At 42.8% G+C, this 14,348-nt stretch overlaps 1 protein-coding gene across 7 annotated transcripts in view; it reads right to left on the bottom strand.

The window, feature by feature from the left end:
- Positions 1 to 259: 259 nt before the first annotated feature.
- SPDYA (speedy/RINGO cell cycle regulator family member A) overlaps positions 260 to 14,348 on the bottom strand; it is a 49,699-nt gene continuing 35,610 nt past the window's right edge. For all 7 annotated transcript variants that reach the window (XM_051839950.2, XM_017340848.3, XM_051839952.2 and 4 more), the window contains one exon: positions 260 to 573. In XM_051839950.2, the coding sequence (XP_051695910.1) occupies positions 485 to 573 (89 nt within the window). In that variant the 3' untranslated portion in view covers positions 260 to 484. The remainder of the gene's footprint in view (positions 574 to 14,348) is intronic.

The following is a 14,348-nucleotide window of genomic DNA, read 5'->3' on the forward strand; positions in this document are numbered from 1 at the left end:
AGTCTTGGGCCCCTGCACCCACGTGGGAGACCCAGAAGAAGCTCCTGGCTCCTGGCTTCAGATGGGCCCACCTCCAGCCATTGTGGCCATTTGGGGAGTGAACCAGTGGATGGAAGACTAAAGCCCTCTCTCTGTCTGTAACTGCTTCTCAAAAAAATAAAAGAGAAAAAAAAATTAGCTTTTTTTGTCAAGTTAAGGATGTTCAAACCACAGCTTATCTGAGTACCCAGAAGACAGCAACTGATTTGAAGATGGAAACGTAATGAAATAGAACTTTATTTGCAAATCACTACTTTCATAGATTAGTATTTTTACTATTACTATGATTTGTATAACTTTTACATATAATTTTGAAAAATAACAAAAGCTAAAGAAAGATGTGTAATACTTCAAAACTGCTCTAAATGTCCCTTTTTGACACTTGTCTTGTAGTTAGTTTGACATTTTGTAGTTAGTGATTCCAAGTTGCCTTAGTTGAGCTACCTCATTCTTCACTTCCTGTAAACCATTGCATGGATTTGTCTTCCTTCATGAAATTGGTTTCATTTCCTTTGTTTGATGGATGGTCATTGGCTATGGAAATAAAATATGCATCTTAAGATAACTTTTACATATCCATAAATTTTAAATACATATTTTAATGGCTTGTATGTATCTTCAAAAATAATAAATTTGGGTTATAGTAACTCATAGGGAAAAACTGGTAAGAATGTATAATGACCTTAAAAATTGTAACCAAAGATGTAACAATTCTTGAAGCTCTTCTATCCCCCTCAAAATCTTTTTTTTTAAAGTTTGTTATTACATATTTGAAAGGCAAAATTAGAGAGCTCTTTTATCCTCTGTTTACTCCCCAAATGCCAGTTAACAGCTGGGACTAGGCCAGGACAAAGCCAGGAGGCAGAGACCCCATCCGGGTCTTTCACGTGGGTGGCAGGGACCCACTTGAGCACCCACTTGTCTGCTGCCTCCCAGGGTTGCAGAAAAGCTGAACAGGAAATGGAGGTGGGAATCCATTCTAGGTACTCTGATACTCCCAAGCAGTGGCTTAACCTTTTGTGCCACAATACCCTCTGAGAATCTTCTTAACTTGAAAGAACATAAGAGTTGTTGAACGTAAATAAAATTTTGGGAAGATTTACCTTAGAAGCAAGAGTTAATTAGGAATAGGACTTATTCAAAATACCAGTTACTTAGCATTTACTATGTATCATACATTGTTTTAAGAATTTATTTATTTATTTGACAGGCAGAGTGGATAGTGAGAGAGAGACAGAGAGAAAGGTCTTCCTTTTGCCATTGGTTCACCCTCCAATGGCTGCCACGGCTGGCGCGCTGCAGCCGGTGCACCTTGCTGATCCGAAGGCAGGAGCCAGACACTTATCTTGGTCTCCCATGGGGTGCAGGGCCCAAGCACTTGGGCCATCCTCCACTGCCTTCCCGGGCCATAGCAGAGAGCTGGCCTGGAAGAGGAGCAACTGGGACAGAATCCGGCGCCCCGATCGGGACTAGAACCCGGTGTGCCTGCGCCGCTAGGTGGAGGATTAGCCTAGTGAGCCACGGCACCGGCCTGTTTTAAGAATTTTATAGGGACCTGTGCTGTGGAATAATAGGCTAAGCCTGTGCTTGCTGTGCCGGCATACCATATAGGTGTTGGTTTGTGTCCTGGTTGCTGCTCTTCTGATCCAGCTCTCTGCTTATGGCCTGGAAATGTAGTAGAGGAAGGCCCAAGTTCTTGGGCACCTGAACCCAAGTGGGAGACCCAGAAGAAGCTCCTGGTTCCTGGTTTTGGATCAGCCTAGCTCTGGCATTTGGGGAGTGAACCAGCAGATGAAAGATCTTTCTCTGTCTCTCCCTTTCTCTGTATGTAACTCTACCTCTCAAAGAAATAAATAAAATCTTTTTAAAAAAGTATTTCATATAGGGCCGGTGCCATGGCTCAATAGGCTAATCCTCTGCCTGCGGCGCTGGCACACCGATTCCAGTCCTGGTCAGGGCGCCAGATTCTGTCCCGGTTGTTCCTCTTCCGGTCCAGCTCTTTGCTGTGGCCCGGGAAGGCAGTGGAGGATGGCCCAAGTACTTGGGCCCTGCACCCACATGGGAGACCAGAAGAAACACCTGGCTCCTGGCTTCGGATCAGCGCAGTGCGCCAGCTGCAGCGGCCATTGAGGGGTGAACCAATGGAAAAAAGGAAGACCTTTCTCTCTATCTCTCTCTCTCACTATCTACTCTGCCTGTCCAAAAAAAAAAGAATTTTATATATTCGTTTAATATGTGCAACACATCTTTAATGTCATCTATATTTTACAGATAAACAGTCTTGGAGTGTTTAGGTTGTTTAAATAAACATATATATATATATATATATAAAGATTTATTTTATTTACTTGAAAGCAGAGAGAGAGAGATCTTCTATCTGCTGGTTCACTCCCCAAATGGCCACAAGGGCCAAGCCAAAGCCAGGAGCCAGGAGCTTCTTTGGGGTCTCCCACGTGGGTGGCAGGGACCAAGGACTTGGGCCATGTTCTACTGCTTTTCTACATGCATTAGCAGGGAGCTGGATCAGAAGTGGAGCAGCTGGGACTCAAACTGGTGCCTTAATGGGATACTGGCACTGCAGGTGGTAGTTTAACCCACTACACCACAGCACCAGCTCCCAATGTATATGTTTTATAGGTCTTAATGTCATAATGTCTGGAAGGATAAATGCTGCTTATCCTAGATTTATCCCTTAGGCTAAGACTATTTATTTATTTGAAAGGCTGAGATAGAGCAAGCTAGCGAGCAAGAGAGAGCTCTTCCATCCTCTGGTTAACTCCCCAAATGCACACGACAGCTGGAGGTGGGCCAGGCTGAAGCCAGGAGACAGAAACTCAATTAGGGTCTCACACAGGTGGCAGGGACCTAAACACTTGAGCCATCCCTTGCTGCCTTTCAGGGTATGCATTATCTGGAAGGAAGGCTGGAAGCGGAGTTCAAACTCAGGCACTCCAATATGGGATGCAGTCCCTCCAAGCAGCAGGTTTTTTTTTTTTTTTTTAATATTTATTTATTTATTTGAAAGGCAAAGTTACAGAGAAAGAGGCAGAGAAAGAGAAGTCATCCATCCACTGGTTCACTCTCCAGATGGCCACAACAGCCAGAGTTGGGCCAATCCGAAGCCAGGAGCTTTTCCCAGGTCTCCCACGCAGAGAGCTGAATCAGAAGTAGAGCAGCCGGGACTCGAACCTTACCAGTTATCCACAGCACCAAGCAGCATCTTGACTGCTGTGCCAAATGCTAGGATTATTTAACATTATATGTATGTGTATGTAAATATTTTTATAATATCTTACAGAAGAATGTGGGGAATTTAAACCTAAAGTTTCTGCTTTTTTAGAATTTACAATCTATGGTAGAGCTCATCAGAGCATAAATAAAAACTTGAAAAATAATCACACAAATATATACCTAAAACTGTTGTAGGTTCTCCAAAGAGATGCATGGCGCTATGATTAGCCCTACCGGGGCTTTGCTTTAGTAAGTGACGACTGAGCTGAGACCTGAATGATAAATAGGAATTACCTGCAGCAGGGAAAGTGAGAAAAAAGGTCAGTGGTGCTGCGGTTGAGTAAGAGACTAAACAGAGAGATAGGCGTCAAAGCCATGCAGGATCTTCAAGGCCTGGGAAAGAGTTTGTCCTCAGAAAAATGTGATTCCTTTGAAGGTTGTGATTAAGTAAAGGGATAACATGCTTAGCTTCGTGTTTTGAAAAAATCACTCTGGCCATGTATGAGGAACTGATTGGATCAGGAGGAGCATATTCTTCTGGTGTTATATTTCTGTATTATAACTTTCATTTTGAATGTTCATTACATGTTAGACTCTAATTGTTTGCTTTGAAAAGGGGCTGCTGGAGGGGCCTGCGCCGAGGTACAGTAGGTTAATCCTCTGCCTGCGGCGCCAGCATCCCAGCTACTCCACTTCCAATCCAGCTCTCTGCTATGGCCTGGGAAAGCAGTGGAGGATGGTCCAAGTCCTTGGGCCCCTGCACCTGCATGGGAGACCGGGAAGAAGCTCTTGACTCCTGGCTTCGGATTGGTGCAGCTCTGGCCATTGTGGCCATTTGGGGAGTGAACCAATGGAAGGAAGACCTTTCTCTCTGTCTCTTCTTTTCACTGTCCGTAACTACCTCTCAAATAAATAAATAAAATCTTAAAAAGGGGGGGGAGGCTGCTGTCTTAAGAGAAAAAAAAAGACCTTTTTCATGTAGAATACTTAGTTCTGTTCAGCACATTGTGCCCAATAGATATTAAACTAAGAGCTGTCTAACCATGTCCATTCTAATTTTAAGTTGAATCAAAGACAACAAATCACTATTTATTCATATAATCAAGGCACAGCTTAAGTCCTTTCTTCTGAACACTAATTACGTTGACAGTTTCACTGATGGGACCGAAACCTTCTAATGTTAGCTTTCTATGTCCACATGTGGCTCTCTTTTGTCATACTATAAACTGCTAGAAATGTGGGACTGACCTAGTACTTTCATCCCAGTGCCATCCAGAGGCCCTGCCCCACCTTTTCCATCCAATATTATCAGGGATGGGGAACTTTTTTTCTGCAAAGGGCCATTTGGATATTTAAAACATCATTCATTCACAGGCCATACAAAATTATCAGCTTAAAAATTAGCCTGCTAAAGATTTAGTGAATCTCAGGTCCTGCTTCTGGTTGCCCTGGCAAGGCTGGACGTTCCTCACCTCTGAAGTAAATGGTCAATGTTTGCTGATGGCTTTAAGCCTACCCAGGGCCAAGTACTGTTTCATTTGGTGACTAGATGTTCTAGGGGGGAGATTTAAGTATACAGCTCTTGTACTGTGGACAGCTTTGATTTTGAACTTTTAATTTCAGAGACAGTGGCAACTTCCAAAGATACCATAGTCATGTAAAAGGAGATGTTTTAACAAAGTTAATCTTAGTGGTGTCTATGAGTATTTAAAGGGAGGAAAAACTGTTATGTCAGAAATTTCATAGTAATACATATATGGGGTAATTAATAGTAGAAAAGGGGATGTAAAACATACTGTGAAAGGACCAGATACAGGGGCCAGTGTTGGGGTATAGTGGGTTAAGCTGCCACCTGCTATGCTGACATCCTATATGGGTGCCAGTTAGAGATCTTTCTGATCCACCTCTGATCCAGCTCCCTGATAATGCACCTGGGAAAGCAGGCTTAGTATGGCCCAAGTGCTTGGGCCCCTGTTCCCATGTGGGAGACCTGGAAGAGGCTCTGGGCTCCTGGCTTTGGCCTGGCACAGCTCCAGCCATTGTGACCAGTTAGGGAGTGAACCAACAGATAAAAGATGTCACACTCTCTGTCTCGCCCTCTATCTCTTTCAAATAAAAAAATTTTTTAAAGATTTTTATTTATTGGCCGGTGCCGCGGCTCAGTAGGCTAATCCTCCACCTGCGGCGCTGGCACACCGGGTTCTAGTCCCGGTCAGGATGCCAGATTCTGTCCCAGTTGCTCCTCTTCCAGGCCAGCTCTCTGCTGTGGCCCGGGAGTGCAGTGGAGGATGGCCCAAGTCCTGGGGACCTGTACCCACATGGGAGACAAGGAGAAGCACCTGACTCCGGGCTTCGGATCAGCATGATGCGTCGGCCGCAGCGGCCATTGCGGGGTGAACCAAAGGAAAAAGACCTTTCTCTCTCTCTCTCTCTCTCTCTCTCTCTCACTGTCCACTCTGCCTGTCAAAAAAAATGTTTAAAAAAAGATTTTTATTTATTTATTTGAAAGTCAGAGTTACATAGAGAGAGAAGGAGAGGCAGAGGCAGAGACAGAGAAAGAGAGATCTTCCATTCGCTGGTTCACTCCCTAATTGGCTGCAACGGCCGGAGCTGCACCCATCTGAAGCCAGGAGCCAGGAGCCAGGAGCTTCTTCTGGGTCTCCCATGTGGGTGCAGGGGCCCAAGGGCTTGGACCATCTTCTACTGCTTTCCCAGGCCATAGCAGAGCTGGACTGGAAGTGGAGCAGCCGGGACTTGAACCAGCGCCCATATGGGATGCTGACACTGCAGGCAGTGGCTTTACCTGCTATGCCACAGGGCCAGCCCCTCAAATAAATTTTAAAAATTAAAAATAAAAAAATGACCAGATATAGTCATGAATTATTGGATGTGGAGGGAGGGAGGAGGGAATCTATGTATTTTTGAACTTCTGTTATTCAGAAGCCCTTTCCCTTCTTTTTGAAGATTTATTATTTGAAAGGCAGAGTTACAAAGAGAGAGAGAGAGAGGGAGAGAGGAAGAGAGAGAAAGGGAGAAGGAGAGAGGGAGAGAGGGAGAGAGGGAGAGAGAGAGAGAGAGGGAGAGAGAGGGAGAGAGGGAGAGAGAGCGCTTCCATCTGCTGGTCCGCTACCCAATGGCCACAACAGATGAGGCTCAGCCAGGCTGAAGCCAGGAGGCAGGAGCTTCTTCTGAGTCTCCAACATGGGTGCAGAGGCCCAAGCACTTGGGCCATCCTCCACTGCTTCCCAGGTGCATTAGCAGAGAGCCAGATTAGAAGTGAAGCAGCATGGACTCAAACCAGTGCCCATATGGGATGCTGGCACTGCAGGCAGGGGCTAAACTTGCTATGCCACAATGCTGGCCCCCTTTCCCTTATTTTTCTAAGCAAACAGAACTCATTCAATGTCCAGGTCATATACTTTACTTCTTCTTAAAAGGCTTTACCACACAGAAGTTAATTCTGATATCTCTTGTGCTCCTCACTGTTAATCATCTAGTTAGCTTAGTCCTTATTACTTTATCAGTTACATTATCAATTCATATGCTGTGATTCTGCTTATTCTTTATTAGGTGTTAAGGATTTGAATCCTGGATGACTAGAACACTGGCAATGAAAAAAATATATATAGGCTTGGTGTTTTTTTTCCCCCTTTGGCATTACTCTAAAATCACAGGGTCTTCAGATAATATATATTGTACATACTCATGTTTTATTTGGACCACCCTAGATTTCATAAGGCTTAGATAGCAAAAGTTAAAGAGAAATAACAGTAGTTAGTATAAAATATAGTATGTATTCAGATAGAACTGAATTTTTTTTATGTTACCTAGTAACTAACTATTCTGAGTTTTTTTTTTTTTTCCCCCCAAAGGTAAACAGGAGCCAGTGCTCTGGTGTAGGCTAAGCTTCCACATGCAATGGCAGCATCCTATATGGGCACCAGCTTCAATCTCGGCTGCTGCACTTCCTGTCCAGCTCCCTGGTAGCAGCGGAAGATGGCCCAAGTGCTTGGGCCATAACCATGTGAGAGATCCAGAAGAGTTTCCTGGCTCTTGGCTCCTGCTTGGCTCAGTCCAGGCATTGTGGCCATTTGTGAACCAATGGACAGAAGCTCTCTCTCTCTCTCTCCTCCCTTTTCTCTATATATCTGCCTTTCAAATAAATAAATAAACAAATCTTTAAAAACAAGCAAAAGGGGCCAGCACTGTGGCATAGCGGATAAAGCCACAGCCTGTGCCCACATGGGAGACCCGGAGGAAGCTCTTGGCTCTTGGCTTCGGATCAGCGCAGCTCTGGCCGTTGTGGTCAATTGGAGAATGAGCCAGCAGATGGAAGACCTCTCTTTCTCTCTGCCTATTTTCAAATAAATAAATAAATCTTAAAAAATAAATAAATAAAAATAAGCAAAAACTGTGGGGAGCAACTGGGAGCAACTCGGACTAGACTAAGTTACTGGAATTAAGACTTATTCTATGCATCTGCTCTCCCACAATATGGCGCTGGGAGAGGAGGAAACAGCTTCTACACAGCTGCCTGCAGTTCAACCAATAAACAGCAGGACCTGCTCCTGATTGGAGGAGAGCAGCGTACTCGGCGTGTGGGTAGCAGAGTTGGGATTGGTGGAAGAGGACTATAAAGGAGGAGAGAGACAACATGCACCAGGAACATCTATCTGAAGGAACACCTGAGCAGCCCCCGAGAGAGCCGGCCGGCGGTGTGCCGCTCCCCCGCGGAAGTGGGGAAAGTGGCAGGGGGAACCGCCCTTCCACGGAGGTGGAAGGGACGGTAGCCAACCCGGGAAGAACCAGCAGCAAACCCGGGGAGGGCCGAGCAGACAAAAGAACAGCGCAGGGTCCTGTGTCGTTCCTCCACGAAGAGGGGGAGCGACAAAAACAAAAGTAAAACAAATATATCAGTTCAAGATTTCTTGAAGTGGGAAGGGTGGATGTTAAATGAGATTACTTTTATAAAAGCCCTAGCACATGATTGGTGATTGTGATGTATGTAAATTTGTAAAGAATGCCTGATCTATCCCTCCCTCTAAAATGGAATGTTTTGACAGTGTTTTTACCCACTCTATCAAACTGAAAAACATTTTTTCTTAATAAATGTCATAAACATGTTTGTGTAAAACTTGCTTTTTGAACATGTTATTTTTCAGAAAAAAATTAGAGGCAGAAATCATGGTTTTGTCTGAAAATTGAGAAGTTGCTTGCTTTTGTTTGAAAGCAAGGTGGAAGCACTGATGACTGTATTACACTGAAACCTAAAGGCAGAGCGTCAGCTCTTTGTGCCTTTATTGGAGAGTGCTACATTGAGTTTTCTGTCACTACAAACTATCAAGTGATTCTAATCTTAAGTGGACCAGAGGAGAGAACTTCTACTAGCAGAGGACACTACTGTGAATCAGCAGCTGCTTAAGTCGTGAAAGATGGCCCCTTCTACTGGTAATATTATATGTTCCTATTACCCTACAATCCTCCTGCACCCCCTGCCACACCCCCAAGGTAGTTCACTCTCAGTTGTTGGAAGAAAATGAATCTAAATTTTCTAGTCAAATGTGTTTGCAATCAGTAATTTTTCATTGTATTGCCTACTCTGTGACATTGTGAAACAGAGTTTTATAATTAACCTTAATACTCAGAACAGAAGTGCTGGTTTCTTCTGAGTTAGGACCTGTACAGCAGGGCTTTCATCTAGAGACACAAGGAAAGTAGTTCTTTCTATAATTCCTTTAAATCAGTATCCCACTTTTCCTCCATAATCCCTCATGATTTCTTTCTTTCAAAACACACTGACAAGTGGAGCCTGGATGTGTTGTTGAGACGTCAAAACCTAGAATATAGAGTGTACTGCTGTTAGTATCTAGAGGGGGCTTCTCTGAATAAATGGAACTTTCTCCCGCTTCTGCTCTTATTGTCATAGGAATTCTGTCCCAACTCAGTCCATTCAACCTTTCATCAAGCATGTGGTTCTTACTGCTTTCACTACTTCCTTAGTAGTCTGCAGGAAGGCTTCCATGGTAGCTCATTTTCATTGTAAAATATAGGATTTTATCAAGGGACAGTAGAGTGTGACAGGAATTCAAGCCCTGGTCTAGGGTCAGAGACCTTGGTTCAAATGTCACTCCACCACCTACGGCAAATTATTTAACTTCTCTTAAGTCTGTTTCTTATCTGCCAAGTGGAGATAGCGGTATTTACCTTAAGTTGAATTAAATGATATTATGTACATAAAATACATTACCTGGAACATTTTAAAACATCATGAAAATCTTACCTATTATACAGACCAAAGAATATAAAGGTAAAAGGAGCTGGGAGACAGGGAAGTAAGCTAAAGGTAATTCCTAAATTTAGCATATAGTGGACCCTATTTACCTTCAAATATGACTAGAAAAATAAAAATTACGCTTTGAGGTTTTGAAAGGGAAGAGAACATACTGCCAGATTTGTTGAGAAATTACTATGGTAGGGAATGGAACCATGATTGAGCCGCAGTCCCTACTTTCAAGAGTCCTAGAGTCCAGTTTCTTTAGTATAGCTTTAGTAGCCACTGTTACTCTCATAAGGGATGTGGGGAAAATAAATAGGTGAAATTCTAAAGTAATATGTGTCTGTTAATTTCTCATAATGAATTAGAAGGGAATCATAAGAAATCTGTCCTATCTTCAGATGGGTAAAATCTGAAACAGAAGTTTTATAAGAAATAGAAAGGATCACTATAGTAAAATATTCTAGTACTGTTCCAAATCTAAAATAGAGACGTTGAAGAAATATTATGTAAAAAAAAAAACTTGCCACCTCTTTGGGCTTGAAGACATACACCTTTGGAAAGTTCATATCCACTTCATAGTCATACTACTACCTCCATGAGCTGCTGCAGACTAAACAATTATGGCACTGATGGCAGCTGAAGAAATCACTAGAGGTTACACTTATGAGCTCACCTAGAACCAACGCCGAAGCAACTAACCAGTTGACACTCATATCCATATAAACAAAGATTCCTTTCCAATGAAAGCTCCATAAAGAAGCAGCACTTATTTTACCAGATGTACAGACATCAAAGTAGGAACACAGGAAACATGAAGAAGGAAGCATGACACTTCCATAAGAACACAACCGTTCTCCAGCAACAGAATCTAGTTTGAAGTAAATCAATGAACTTTATGAAAATGAATTCAAAATAATAGTCCTAAAGAAACTCAATGAGATGCAAAAGAACACAGAATAGACAAATCAAAGAAATGATGAAAACATTGCATGATATGAATGAGATACTGAGATAGGAATTATTAAAAAGAACCAATCAGAAATGTCAAAACTGAAAACTTCAGTCAATGAAATAAAAAATATAATTCATAGCGTCAACACTAGAATGGACCAAGCAGAAGAAAGAATTTCTGATCTTGAAAGTAAAACTTTTTTTTTTTTTTTTTTGGACAGGCAGAGTTAGACAGTGAGAGTGAGAGTGAGAGAGAGAGAGAGAGAGAGAAAGGGCTTCCTTCCGTTGGTTCATCCCCCAAGTGGCCGCTACGGCTGGCGCGTTGCTCTGATCTGAAGCCAGGAGCCAGGTGCTTCCTCCTGGTCTCCCATGCGGGTACAGGTCCCCAGGACTTGGGCCATCCTCCACTGCTCTCCTGGGCCACAGCAGAGAGCTGGACTGGAAGAGGAGCAACCGGGACAGAATCTGGCACCCCATCTGGGACTAAAACCCGGAGTGCCGGTGCTGCAGGCGGAGGATTAGCCTAGTGAGCCGCAGCACCAGCCGAAGGTAAAACTTTTGAAATAACAAAATCAGACAAAAACAAAAGAATTAAAAAGAATAAAGAATCCCCAAGAGATATACAGGATACCATTAAGTGAATAAATTTTCAGATTGTAGGGATACCTGAAGGAAAAAGGCATTGAGAACCAATCTGATGAAATAATAGTTGAACACTTCCCAAGTTTTAAAATAGATAAGGACATCTGTTTATACACAGGAAAGCTCAAAGGACCCTAACCAGACTCAACCTAAAAAGATCCTCTCCAAGGCATATTATAGTCAAATTGTCAAAAGTAAAGATAAAGAGAGAGTATTAGACAGAGAAAGACATAAAGTTACATTTAAAGGAAAACCCATTAGACTAAAAGCAGACTTCTTAGCAGAAACCATACAGGCCAGAAGAGAATGTGATAATATATTCAAAGTCTTGAAAGAAAAGAACATCCAATCATGATACTATTTCCAGAAAAGCTATCCTTTAGAAGTGAAAGAGAAATAAAACTATTTCCAGACAAGTAAAAACAGGATTCATCACCACTAGACAAGCCCTACAAGAAATTCTTAAGGGAGTCCTATATTAGAAGTAAATCAACAAAGATGCAGAGTTGACATATTATGAACCTGACATTTATAGAACATTTCATCCAACAGGTACAGATTACACATTCTCATCAGCACATGGAATATTTTCCAGGATAGATGACATATTAGATCACAAATCAAGCCTTAGTAAATCACTTTTTTAAAGATTTATTTATTTGAAAGTCAAAATTACACACAGAGAGGAGAGGAGGAGAGGAGGAGAGGGTGAGAGGGCGAGAGGAAGAGAGACAGAGATGGGCGGCGGCGGGGGGGGTGGTGTCTTCCATCCACTGGTTCACTCCCCAATTGGCTGCAATAGCCAGAGCTGCGCTGATCCGAAGCCAGGAGCCAGGAGCTTCTTCCCTGCCCCCATTGTTGGTGCAGGGGCCCAAGCATTTGGGCCATCTTCTACTGCCTTTCCAGGCTGTAGCAGAGAGCTGGATTGGAAGTGGAACAGTTGGGACACGAACTGGTGCCCATATGGTCTGTTGGCACTGCAGGCTGTAGCTTTACCTGCTATGCCACAGTGCGGTGCCCCCAGTAAATTTTTTTTTTTTTTTTTTTTTTTACAGATAGAGTTATAGACAGTGAGAGAGAGAGACAGAGAGAAATGTCTTCCTTCTGTTGGTTCACTCTCAAATGGCTGCTATGGCTGGTGCTGCTCTGATCTGAAGCCAGGAGCCAGATGCTTCCTCCTGGTCTCCCATGAGGGTGCAGGGGCCCAAGCACTTGGGCCATCCTCCATTGCTCTCCTGGGCCACAGCAGAGAGCTGGACTGGAAGAGGAGTAACCGGGACCAGAACCCACGGCACTGGCCCCCCCAGTAAATCTTCAAAAACTGAAATCATACGGGGCCGATGCCGTGGCTCACTTGGCTAATCCTCCGCCTGCAGCATCGGCATCCCATAGGGGCGCCGGGTTCTGGTCCCGGTTACTCCTCTTCCAGTCCAGCTCTCTGCTGTGGCACTGCACCTGCATGGGAGACCATGAGGAAGCACCTGGCTCCTGGCTTCGGATTGGTGCAGCGTGCTGGCCATAGTGGCCATTTGGGGGGTGAACCAATGGAAGGAAGGCCTTTCTCTCTCTCTCTCTCACTAACTCTGCCTGTCAAAAAGAAAAAGAAAAAAAAAAGAAATAAAAACCTAAACACTGCACCAAAAAGCTGTTAGAACTGATAAACCAATTCAGTAAAGTTGTAGGACACAAAACCAACATACAAAAGCAATAGCATTTTTATACACCAATAATGATCTTGCTGAAAAGGAAACCAAGAAATTGCATTCACAACAGCTACAAAAATTATCTATTTGGGAATGAATTTAACTAAAGAAGTGAAATATCTTACAGTGAAAATTATAAAACACTGATGAAAGAAATCATCAAAGGGGCAAGCGCTGAAGCAATAGCGGGTGAAGCCACCATATGGGATCCCATATGGGTGCCGGTTAGAATCCTGGCTGCTCCACTTCTGATCCAGCTCCCTGCTAATGTGCATAGGAAAGCAGTGGAAGATGGCCCAAGTACTTGGGACCTTGCACCCCCAAGGGAGACCTAGAAGAAGCTCCTGGATCATGGCTTCAGATGGGCCCATTTGGCAATTTGGGGAGTAAACCAGTGGATGAAAGATTTCTTTCTCTCTCTTTCCCTCTCTCTTTAACTCTGCCTTTCAAGTAAATTAATCTTTAAAAAAAATCATCATGGACACACAAAAAAATGGGAAAGATTCGTCATTCATGGGTTAGGAGAATTAATATTAACATGCCATACCACCTAAACTAATCTACAGATTCAATGCAATCCTTATCAAAATACCAATGACGTTCTTCACAGAAATAGAAAAAGACAATTCTAAAATTTATATATAACCATGAGAAAGACCGAGAATAGCCAAAGTGAACCTGAGTGAAAAAATAAAGCTCCAGGCATCATGCTACTTGATTTCAAAGCAGACTACAAAAATACTGTAATTAAAATAGCATGGTACTGGCATAAAAACTGACACACTGATCAGTGGGACAGAATAGAGAACCCAGAACTTAATCCATTTACGTATAGTGAACTGATTTTTGACAAAGGCACAAAGAATACAGATGGGAGAAAGAATTATCTTTTCAATAAATGATGCTGGCAAAACTGGATATAGATATCTATATCTATCTATCTATCTATCTATCTATCTATCTATCTGAAAGAATGAAATTAAATCACCACCTCTCATCATATATAAAAATCAAGTCAAAATGGATCAAAGACCTAAGACATAGAACTATGAAGTTGCTAGAAAAAAACATAGGGAAACTACTTCAAGACATTTGGTGAAGGCAGTGATTTTTTTTTTGAGAGATTCTAAAAGCATAAACAACAAAAGCAAAATTAGACAAATGGGATTACATCAAACTCAGAAGTTCCTGGACAGCAAAGGAAACAATCAAAAGTGAAGAGGCATCTGACAGAATCAGAGAAAATATTTGCAAGCTACTTATCTGACAAAGGATTAATATCTAGACAATATCAAGAACTCAAAAAACAACAAAACCCAATCTAGCTAAGAAATGTACAAAGGACTTTAGGGGCTGGCGCTGTGATGCAGACGGTTTAGCCATTGTCTGCAGTGCTGGCATCCCATATGGGCACCAGTTTGAGTCTTGGCTGTTCCTCTTCTGATCCAGTTCTCTGCTAATGCACCTGAGAAATCAACAGAAGATGATCCAAGTGCACTCACATG

This window comes from Oryctolagus cuniculus, chromosome 2 (genome assembly GCF_964237555.1).
Source record: "Oryctolagus cuniculus chromosome 2, mOryCun1.1, whole genome shotgun sequence".
NCBI classification, from domain to species: Eukaryota; Metazoa; Chordata; class Mammalia; order Lagomorpha; family Leporidae; genus Oryctolagus; species Oryctolagus cuniculus.